Source organism: Sus scrofa, chromosome 7 (genome assembly GCF_000003025.6).
Source record: "Sus scrofa isolate TJ Tabasco breed Duroc chromosome 7, Sscrofa11.1, whole genome shotgun sequence".
Lineage (NCBI taxonomy): Eukaryota > Metazoa > Chordata > Mammalia > Artiodactyla > Suidae > Sus > Sus scrofa.
The window spans coordinates 90,600,820-90,613,049 of NC_010449.5; the positions used below are offsets into that span (position 1 = coordinate 90,600,820).

Consider the following 12,230-nt stretch of genomic DNA (forward strand, 5'->3'; position numbering starts at 1 on the left):
AAGGTTTGTTTAGTAATATATTATTTTCGATTTTGAATTAAAGAGTTAAATAAAAGCCTAGTATGCATCTTAGTTCTCACTCACTGATTCATTTATCAAGCTTTTTACTTTTAATCCTTGATATGTATCTGATGCTATCCTGGATACTGGAATTAAAAAATGAATAAGGCATTGTTTTTATCCTCAAGAAACTGAATCTTTATAAGAGTCAGCAAACTTAGACTGTCATCTTTTTTTGTATGGCTTGTGAACTAAGAATGGATTTTTGCGTTTTTGAATAGCTGAAAGAAATCAAAAGAATATTTTGTGACACATGAGAGATATTTGAAATTTAAATTTCAGTGTACATTACTGAAGTTTTATTGGAACATAGCCACTCATTCACTGACGTGTTTCTATAGCCACAGCAGCGAATTGAATAGTTGAATCAAAACCGTATAGGCCTGCAGTGCCTAAAATATTTACTCTCTGATCTTTTGTAGAAAATGTTGTCAACCTCTGGTCTGACGGCAATAAGTCATCCTTATTTTCATTTTTAACCGACTTTTTAAATTTGTTTTTACCTTTTGTTCTTTAGTAATCTGAAATGATATTGTTTCATTTCTTCAATTTTTAATCTAAGAAAGGAGCAAAGAAAAAACACTTTTTTCCAAATTGAAGTATATTACCCCATTGTCACAGTAGACAATATAGCATAACAAAGATAAAAGATCCCTTATCATAAAAGGTAAAATTTTGAACTTCCAAAATTGATCAAATTATTATATTTCTTGTCTCACTCTTAAAAATTTTTCTAACTACTGTTCTGATAAAATCTATCAGTATGAAATTAAGGAATCAAAGAATTTCAGGAAACTATAAACTTGATGTAAGGGATATTCATTTAAAATGGTTTTTATGGTTCAGTTTGGAAGTGAAGAGGCATCTGACAAAATGACCAATACTGAAAGGGGTGGAGTACTCATAATCTGGTACAAAGAATGGATTTCTAGGAAAAGATTATGAATTCCAGAATGCATATTGTTTAAAGCCTATAATATATACATTTCTTTGGAAGCAATTACTATCTAAGCCTTTCTACAGATATTTGCCAATTAGGTTATTAGGATTTTTTAACAAAAATGTTAAATAAAAAAAAATTATTTATTTTATACAGTTTGTTTTATAATCAGTTTGGTTAAGTTTATGCATTTCATGACTTTAGGTATGAGTGTTCTATAATGTCAACTATGATTCTATATGGTCATTAACCGTTTTTCTTTCTTACATTGTAATGCTTCAAAAACAAGGATACTGTATAAGTAAAAAAAAAAAAGGTACATAATTGACCCAAGTTACTGATTATGTTAATGATTCTTAATTTATGACTCTTGTGACAATCAGTGAGAATTTACATTTAAAAATGCCAAAGTAAAATATCTGTATCCATGGTAAAACTAAAAAAAACCATATTGAACTAAAATTTTAAGTATTTTAAAAACTGTTCTGTATACATCGGATAACTGAACAATACAAAACTGATAACAAAGCAGAATACTAGAAACTCTTGTACTGGAAATATTTACAACTAGGTTAAATGAAATATATCATTCACTTTATGGTCAGATAAAGTTATATTTTATACCATTTTAAGGAAATCTCTCTATAATTTTTATGAAATAGTCCTGGACATGAGAAATATGTTTTCATGTCATACCTTTGTCTAAATATGTTGGGATAGAAAATGATACATTACATCATATGATCTAGTTATTATACTAAGACTATAGTATCAGACAGACTTGAATCTGAATCTTAACTCTACCACAATGAAATTTAGGCAAATTAACCTGTTCAAACTTCAGTTTTCTCATCTACTCAGTTGCTAATGCCTACCTCTCAAGGCTGTTTTTTCTAATAATTGAGATAATAAAAGTAGTCATAATAATTAACCAATATATATATAGCATTTACTATGTGTCAGGAGCTGTTTCAAGCATATGTTAATTCATTTAGCCTTCAAAACAACCATATATTGCAGATACTATTTTTATATCTATTTTATAACATGTTTTAATAATGATGGAGAAACTGAAATATAGATTAATTAATTGACTTGACCAAGGTTATCCAAGCTTATAAGTGACAGTAATTCATGTAACAGGATCTAGTATAATGCCTGGTACCTTTGTAGATGCTCACAAATGTCCTTTTTTTCCCTTTACCTTTTTCTTCCTCATTTAATTAATAATACTGCCTGTTACCTCTAGATATGGCAGCCTCCAATACCTCTGCTAACAACCATTGTACTTTGATAGCTATTGTTAGCTATTAACATACCTGATGGATATGTCTAAAAAAGTAAAGATGTTAATCAACATTTCCCCACTACTACTTTAAGGCATGGGCAAAGGAACAAGAATAAGAACTAGGGAGTTCCCATTGTAGCACAGGGGAAATGAATCCGACTAGTATCCATAAGGATGCATATTTGATCCCTGGCCTTGCTCAGTGGGTCCTGGATCCGGCATTGCCATGAGCTGTAGTGTAGGTCGCAGACGCAGCTCAGATCCCTCATTGCTTTGGCTGTGGTGTAAGCCGGCAGCTGTAGCTCTGATTCGACCCCTAAGCCTGGGAACTTCCATAATGCTATGGGTATGGCCCTAAAAAGCAAAAAAAAAAAAAGAAAGAAAGAAAGAAAAAAAGGGTAAGTTAAGAATTTCCATAGTCTGTATGATATGAGGAATATGGATTATTAGTGCAGTTGCATTAGGTAATCCCTGATATCCTTCCTGAACCTATTTATTTTGTGTCTCTGTATATATGGCTTGAAATGGCTCAGATATGTGATATTGACAGTAACTTTTTAGTAACAATCCCTTTTATATCTGAGGTTTATAATTATTTTGCATTATCCATTGTAAAGCAGTATATATCTTAGAGTATGGACATGTTTTTGACCTAACATTTTGCTAAAAATAATGTTTATAGTCTTTGTTCACTTTAACATGTATTTATCATGTACCTTGGGCTTTATTGAACAATGTTAAAGTTCATGTACTCCTAAAATAGTCATCTGACAAATCAAGACAATATAAACCTAGAATCAGAACTGATCAGCCAATTCAGGCCAAATTTTTCTTTAAAGGGAAAGATTAAGAGAAAGCTGGGTAGTCAGTGAAATTTTTATACAAGTAGAATCTAAGCTAAAATTGAAAGAGAGAAGTAGAATTTAGGAGAAAAAAAAGACATTATTGATGGGGGTAAGAACAAAAGGAAAATGTATGACCCAGCTATAGAAAAAGATAAAATTAATTAATCTTCCTAGCTAGAGCAGAGGATTCACCATACATAGAAGGATGGGTAAACTAGACCTATGTTATTTTAATCTCTTTTTTAGAAAAGCTAGACTAGCACCATCTGCAGAGATGAAAAAGAGTAACTATCATTATTCAGAGATTCCTTAGAAGCCAAAATTCATAAATCTGCTATCATGTTATACACAATGCAGTAAAATAATGCCATTCATAAATCTGCTATCATGTTATACACAATGCAGTAAAATAAAGTCTTTCTAAAACTAGACCCTTTGGAGAACTGGCACTTACTCCATTGTACAATCCCCACTAAGATTAACATCATTCTTCTCGAAGAATGTTTTTATGCTCTGGTTTTGTTTGTTTTTTTTGTTTGTTTGTGAAGTCCTGGTGTAATTTGTAAACTTAGTGACTATCCACATGACTTTTTTGTATATAAAATTTAAACTACTGTGAAGCACCAAGTTTTAATTTTGTCATTTTGTTGTTCAGAAAACTTTTTAGTCAATATTTATCTTACAATCCAGACATCAAGGAATTTTTTATCATAAATTTTGTCAGTTCCGTATCTTGAATTAACTTAGCATTTTATAAAATTACCAAATAACAGTAAAGAAGTCACAGTATCTCAGAGTTTGAGGAGAAATTAAAGGCCATCACATTGAAGTCCTAGCATGCCGTTGTCATCATTCCCAGCCTTTGCCTTAACATCTCAACTGCTACTTCTTCTATCTGGAAGTTAGTTGCTTATGTAACACTAATTATTTGAAAGTCCAAACATGCCACCTTATCTGAGACATCCACCTTCTATTGTATTTATGCATTAAAAAGAAATGCTCTTTAGTACAATTATTGCCTTTGAAAAGTAACAGGTACAAAATTAGACCATTTAGAAAATTAGAACAATAGGTGACATTATGCTTAAAAATTCATGTCGAAAGTCTCCTATTCCACATAGCAACACTAAAGAGGGAAGCATATATTGCTTTTTGAGGTGGGGTTTTGGAATTTTAAGCATAAAGCGAAAAGAAAAATTTCATACATGAAACACCCACAAATAAAATGCTGTCTTCACTTTCCCTTAAATACATTTCTGAATTGCATGCTTTTTCTGTACCAGAGCATGTACCAGCTTTGGCAGGGATCCTAATTGGAAAGAGAGATCATTTCAGTAAACATAAAAATGAATACAGATATACTTACAGTAAATTGTATGTCTAATTAGAGCTCTAACTAGAAAAGTAGTGTTGACCATGTAAACCACTTGTGGGGCAGCATAACATAGTGGTTAAGAACACAAACTACTTGGGTCTGAATCTAGATTCACTTCTTAGTGTGTGATCTTATACAGCTTATTTTACTCAGTTTCCTTATGTGTAAAATTGAGAGAATAAGGGTACTTACCTCATAGGGTAGTTATATGATATGAATTTACATAAGTGAAATACTAAAAATATTTATTTGCTATATAAATATTTCCTGTTGTTACCTACAGTCTAAATAGAAAGAACTTTCACTTGATTGAGTAAAGTAGTAGAAGAATTTTTTTCTAGGGAACAAAATCAAGCAAGATAAGGCCTAAGTATGTAATAGAATAATTGTGGAAAAGGAAAAAGAAACAGAGATGATATACTGACTGTTGTTTTTTACCTTGAATTTAACAGAGTAATAAAATCTTGAAATCACTGTTCCAGCTCACCCTTATAAGCCTACTCTCATAAAATGAACAGAGGCTGGCATCCTGGAATATTTTGTAAAAGTGTTTGCTAAGATAGTGACAAGCAAAATATCATTAAATGTTTTGCAAATATAAAATGCTAAAAGCATGTTTATCAAGAGATGTAGTTTCAGGACTGAAGATTTCAGAATATTCTTTTCTTCATTATTGTCTGAAATCTAGAATGTGAGTTTATCTATATTAGATCTCCATCTATAAAATGGACATAATGTTACTTTTCACACAAAATGTAATATATTGGCAACAAATGGATTTCTATCTGTCAACTCCTTTGAGCTTCTTAGAATGATATCACTGAATTAGAACTGAATATCGGTAACTTTATGTTATTGCTGGGCATAAAAAGAAATTGATAGAGTAAGAAAGTAGAATCAGATAACAAAATAAACTGGAATTATTCTAATAATTTTACCAGTATTATTTCCTCATATTGGAACTTGGGAATACCATGGTAGCTATTAATGAGTAGCAGACAAATATCCAATGGAGGGAAGTAACCATTTCAGATAATCGTAATGGCAGACTCACAACTGAGAATTTACAGGATGAATCAGAGTTCCTTCAAAAAATGCTGAGAGAAGGAAGCAGTAAGGTATGGGAAATGTGGAGTTTGAAAATGAATTGCCATCATTTTCAGAAAGAGAGAGAGAGGAGAGAGAGAGAGACACCAAATGTCAAAGGCAACAATACAGAAGAAGCAGTTGATTGTTCTGGAAGGACCAGTTCATAAGAGGAAATATATTATACTCCTGTATGAAGATTGAAGATAGCTATATTTTAGTGATGGATAAAATTGGGATAATTTAAAAAATTTCCCCTCACCGTCTTCACCCTTTCCTGTAAGTTTGATTGTAACACCTTACGAGAAGATAGGTCATTTTTGATTGAGGTGATTTTGAATCAAGTTTTGCAAATTTTTAAAATACTTTTCTACAAAGTGTAGGCATTTGAAGCAATGACAAATAACTTAGTTTTGAATATTGTATAAATATAATGGAGTCTTATAAAGTATCTCATACTTGCAAAGATTCGAGACTGTAATGTATAGGAGACTCCCACACTTTAACCCCATTGATAAGGTTCAAAGAGATTCACATCATGCCAGTTTCCACTGTTGTTAAACATAGTATTTAGAGGTTTGGATAATTATGTGGTACTTTGATATGAGTTCTGTCTGTGGGTCTTATTTATTTAATATTTAGAGGAATAAGAGAACTGCTTTTATATAATATTGAAAGCCAATCTTAATATAAATACCCTAATATAAATTCCCTCAATAAGTGTATCTTGTGTAAGAGTAGCAACAGTATTAATAATAATGGTTTGGTTTATCTTTGCTCAAACTTTAGTTTTTCCTTCTAAATATAATACTTTAGAACAGGGATCAGAAAACTTATTTTTTAGAGGTAGTAATTATTTAGAGAGAATAAATATTTTAGGCTTTGTATGCTGTATAGTCTCTGTCATAACTACTCAGTACTGCCAGCCCTGTAGCACAGAACCATTATATGAATGGGCCTTGCTGTGCCCCTGTAAAATTTTGTGAATGCTGAAGTTGGCTTTCTCATAATTTACACGTCATGAAATATTCTTTTGATTTTTTTTCCTAATCATTTAAAAATTTGAAGATTACCCTTAGATTGTAGGCCGTGCAAGAAACAGGCAGCAGGCAGGATTTGTCCCATTGGTTTTGGCTTGCCAATCCCTATTTCAGAACATTCCTAACCTATAGTGTACTAGCATCTGCTCTTTTATCAGAAAGTTATAGTATGTGAGCCTTTCAAAAGAATGCTCTGAGAACTTAAGACTGACAAAGGAGTTGCCCCCCAGAAATTAATACTTAATAGACTCAAATATGTCCTGAGTGCCTACTGTGTATATACCAGGCACTGTTCAAGATCTATTGAGGATAGAGCATTGAACAAAGAAGTCCAAAGTCTGTGCCTCTATGGAGTTACATTTTAGTGGGGTGTCACAAATATAAGTAAATTAGTAAAATGTGTAGTACTAGAGAAGATGATAAGTACTATGGATAAAAATAAACCAGGGAAGTTGGATAGGTAGTACAAGCAGGAAAGAGGGTTGTAATTTTAAATAAGATTATTAAGGAAGGCTTATTGATAAGTTAACATTTGAATAAAGACCTAAAGGAGGAGAAGGAGCTAGCCATGGATCTGTAGAACCTGTGTTTTGCCCTTAGTATAATAGAGTTTTGAGCAGAGGTGTGACATGATCAGATACATGTAAATATAACAAGTAAGCCATTTAGGAGGCTATGGAAATAATCCAGATGAAAAATAATAGTGAATCAGATCAATGATAGAGATAAAGATAGTGAGAAAAACATTATGGTTATATATTAAAAGTCGAGGTAACAGATGGAATAAAAGAAAGAGAACAGTCAAGTATAAGACCCAGGACTTTGACTTGGGCAGTTGCAAGGATGGAGTTGCTATTCACTGAACTGGAAAAGACTGTGGGAAGAGTAGATTTGAAGAGAAAGATCAGCAGTTTTACTTTCATCATGGATACTTGAACTACCTTTAGATAATCCAAGCAGAAATGTGAAGTTGGCAATTATATATATGTATCTGGAGTTCAGAGGAGAAGTATGGGCTAGAGATACAATTTTTTTTAGAGTCATCATGGAATTAAAATCCATGACAACCGATGAGATCATCAAGGTATTTACTAATATTACTGTTTATTTATTGGCATTACTTCCCCTGCTTCTTTTCTTACCCACTTTCAAAGAGGTAGGTAGTTTATAGGCTCCTGTCCCCTCTGCTCACTCACAAAGGGTGGAAGGGATCCCACTGAACAGGTACCTGACCCACAAAGGAAATACTTTTAGTGGCCATCCTCAGATTTTGCCATGGTGTAAACAGGGGAGTGAATTTTTCCAAGTACCTCCTTGCTGGAAACTGTTTGCACTGGAGGTAAGTGTGAAAGGGGAGGTTGTGGGGAATGAAGGGGTGAGGGCTTCCTAAACCTTTCCTAAACCTCAGGAATGGCTTGATTCTGAGGAAGGGAGAAGGTTCAGGCTGGTTCTTATTTCCCTGAACCAGTTCATACAGCCCTAAATTTGACCTGCTTTCCTTAAACTGGGAGTCAGAAATCCCTTTTCTCTTCTGTTTTTCTGCTGCAGAAATTCCCAACATTCCCATTTTGTGGGCTCCAGAAAGGGGTAAGCGAAGACTTCAATCCCAGCCAATCATTTCCAGATTAATAATTTTTAGTGTTTTGGTTTCTTTTATCATCATAAAAAAATGCTTGGACCCATTTTTCCCATCTGTTTAATTTCCTTGTGGATTGTTAATGTATCTATGTACTAGGGTTATTCTGTATCCCTGGGCAATAGAGTTCAGATCCATCTGCTATGTCCATTTGTGTGCTGTTTCTCTTGTGGATTCTCATGTGCAGTTTATTGATGACTATTTCCCAGATGAAAGACACCTCATTCGGGAGACTGCTTCACTCTTAATCTCATCTTATCCTGAATGGTGTTTTGTTCCCCTGCTGACAGCTTTTCACTACCCTACCCAACTGCTTCTGATGATCTGTTATCGCTTCTCTGCTGTTCTGTCTTCCTGCTTTTGACTGCCTTTGATTTTTGTCTCTACTTTTTGCCCCCATTACTTATCTGCTGATTGGTTTGCATTTGTCACTCCCAAGTGCTTTGTTCATCAGCAAATGGCCTGGTACTACGTATCCATCTGCTGTTTCAGCATTTTAGACTGCCCAACATTGTCTATCTGCTCTCCTCTCATTCTCCTATACCATGACCTTCCAAGTGCTATGCCATCTGTGTGCTTTATCTTGCCCACCCAATCTATGCCTGTAATATTATAAGTAGGTTCAGATTGTTTAGCACTTCTGCTACCTATCTCCACTTGCCTTGCGCCACTGTTGGACCACTGACTGAATTTGCTTGACTACTCTTCTCTACCTATTTGCTGCACATGGCTGCCCCATTATTAAACTTAAGACATTGTATTAATCTCCTGTGACTCAGCCTTGCAACTTGCTGATTGGTCTATAATGCCTTCTTTATACGTCTCTGCGTCTCATAAATCACTGGCATTGCTCCTCTGTTGTCTTGTAACCCTGATCAGATTTTATTTCCAAGAGAACAGTTGCCTACATATTGTACAAACATATCTTAGAAATAGGAAAATGCTTTACTGTTTAAGCCCAGTCCAATTTATTCCTCAACTGACTTTTAAATTCACTATCACCATCTTTTCTGCTTTTTTATACAACTCTACATTCTTCCCTCTAGAAGAAGATTTAGATTTTTTTCTAAATCATTTATCATCTTTCTTCAGTTGCTTTTTCATATTACATATTATGTACTTTTGTTCCTTGTGTATGGGATCTTCAAATAATTTTCCATATGCTAAATCTATTTCCTAATTTATTTTCCCTAATTTTTCTAGGGCTTCATAAGGATGAATTAATTTTATCTTTAATTAGTTAAGACCAGAAGAATTTTTTGAAACTTTAAGTATCATCTCTAAAAATAATAAATTTAGTTATCTTAAAGTTCTTTATAATTAAGATTGAAGTAACTTTCCACTCTGCTCCACTCTTTCCTTTGAGACTATCATTTCTCTGTCACTCCATAATTTATATAATATCATTTAGAGATCATTTGGATGCATCCATCTATCCCTCCTAAATTTTAGACTGTCTTTTCTTGTGTGTGGCTTAACTTTGAAAATTGACTTTATCCTTTATTAACTAAGTATTTGGAATCTAGAAAGAAACTGGAATAAAAATCATCTGTACCTTAAAGCTTATTATCTTATTCCCTTGTATTTAAAATGAAAGACAAGATCAAACAAGATGTGGAAAAGAATTTTGGTAAAACTTTTAAACAAATTCAGGAGTCTTAAGGAGATTTAAAGTGGCATATATATGCACTATACAAGTATCTGTATCTAGACTTGAAGTGGTCTCTGTGTGTATGTGTCCACAACATCGTTGTGCTTGAAGTGTGAAAATGCTTAGTATCCATATTTAATTTTATTTCATTTTTACTAAAAACTAAAGGAAAAAGAGAAAAAGAAGAGAGTGATAAATTTAGGGACTATAGAAAAAAAGTTTGGATAGGTTTTTCTTCTTTGCCTTTAGTAATAGAGATAATTGATATGAGGCAAAAGGCTTCTCTAGGAAAGTCAAGAAAATTACTTAAGTAATTTTTAAATTTTTTATTGTGATAAAATACTCATAACATAAAATTTACTATTTTGATCATTTTAAGCATACAATTTAGCAGTACTAACTACACTCCCTATTTTATGTATTAATCACAACTACCTTTTTCCAGAACATTTTCAACATTCCAGATAGAAACTCTATACCCATTAAAGCATAGCTCCCCCATTCCTCTTTCCCCCAGCACCTGGTAACCTCTGTTTTACTTTCTGTCTCTGAATTTACCTATGCGGGGTACGTCATATAAGTGGAATCATACGGGTTTTATCCTTCTGTGACTTATTTCTCTTAATATTTTTAAGGTCCATTCATGTTGTAACATATATCAGAATTTCATTCCTTTTTGAGAGTAATATTCACTTATGTATATGTATAACAGTTTATCCATTTATCTTGTGATGGGTACTTAAGTTGTTTCCGTCTTTTGGCTCTTATATTAATGCTGCTATAAACATTATTGTGCAAGTACCCGTTTTTCTTTCCATTCTTTTGGGTATTTACCTAGAAGTAAATTCAGTAGCTTTTAATACTTTTGTCTAAGAAGAAATTACGTTAGTTGAAAAGATATCAGGGAAACTACATGATTAGCACAGAAGATAGATAAGTCTGACATACTGTATTAGGAGTAGAAGAAATTATAAACTTTTAGAAAGGCTATAGAAGGCCAAGTGAGATTTAGAAGACTCTATCTTCTAAGAATCAAAGGGAAGATAAAGTTGAAATAACACAGATGTTGGGTGTTTGAAGTATAGCAAAAAATGATTCTGGAGAAGGTTGAGTTTTAAAATATTTCAAGTGGGAGTTCCCGTCATGGCACAGTGGTTAACGAACCCAATTAGGAACCATGAGGTGGGTTCGATCCCTGGCCTCGTTCAGTGGGTTAAGGATCTGGCATTGCTGTGAGCTGTGGTGTAGGTTGCAGACACAGCTTGGATCCCATGTTGCTCTGGCTGCGGCATAGGCCAGCACCTATGGCTCCGATTAGACCTCTAGCCTGGGAACCTCCATATGGGTGCAGCCCTAAAAAGACAAACATATGTGTATATATATATATATATATATATATATATATATATATATATATATGTATATATATATATATTTTGGAGTGAAGTAATGCTGACTTTTAAAGAGACATGAGGTAGGCATTTAAAGGGCAAGGTTTAAATGAAGTTAATAGAACTGAAATGAGGCAACCAGCTTGTGCTTAGAGAAACCAGCAATGGGAACAGGAATTCATTTCAGTTTAGTAGTCTTCAATCCTGAATACCCAGCTTTCTACCTAAAGTGAACTCTCTACCATAGTGTCCTAGACTTTACAGGAGTGACAAAATTGTAAAGAATTGGTCCTCGTCTTCGAGGGGTTTAAAACTAGAGTAGGTAAATATATAGTAATGGGTTTAGGAAAGAAGACTTTCAGTCCTTTAGGCATAATATTCTCATTTGTTAACAATTTTATTGTGATTTTACATACTCTATCCAGTCTTTCTCAGCCAAAGTTCCTCATCTAAAGTATAAAACAGTGGAGTTCCCGTTGTGGCTCAGGGCTCAGTGGTTAATGGACCCAACTAGGATCTATGAGGATGGGGTTCAATCCCTGGCCTTGCTCAGTGGGTTAAGGATCTGGCATTGCCATGAGCTCTGGTGTAGGTCGCAGATGCAGCTCGGATCCCATGTTGCTGTGGCTGTGGCGTAGGCCAGCACCTATGGCTCCGGTTAGACCCCTAGCCTGGGAACCTCCATATGCCGCAGGTGCAGCCCTAAAAAGACAAATAAGGCAGTAAATAAATAAATTATTTGAGTGACTATCTTCTCAGTTCTCCCAATTGTGTATAAACTAGTACTATTCTATATTCATAGGAGAGAATTTAATTCATTACATCTGATAATTCTCTCAGAACGTATTGAAAAAAACCTTACCCAGTGCTGTATAGTCTGTTAGGTGTATGTAACACAAAGATAAGGTCTTGCTGTCA

The 12,230-nt window shown here is 33.8% G+C and overlaps 1 protein-coding gene across 22 annotated transcripts in view; it reads left to right on the forward strand.

Annotated features, from left to right (window-relative positions):
* GPHN (gephyrin) overlaps positions 1-12,230 on the forward strand; it is a 567,900-nt gene that overhangs the window by 255,094 nt on the left and 300,576 nt on the right. For 13 of the 22 annotated variants that reach the window (XM_021098004.1, XM_021098002.1, XM_021098003.1 and 10 more), the window contains exon 5: positions 8,183-8,221. In XM_021098004.1, the coding sequence (XP_020953663.1) occupies positions 8,183-8,221 (39 nt within the window). 22 annotated transcript variants of the gene reach the window in all.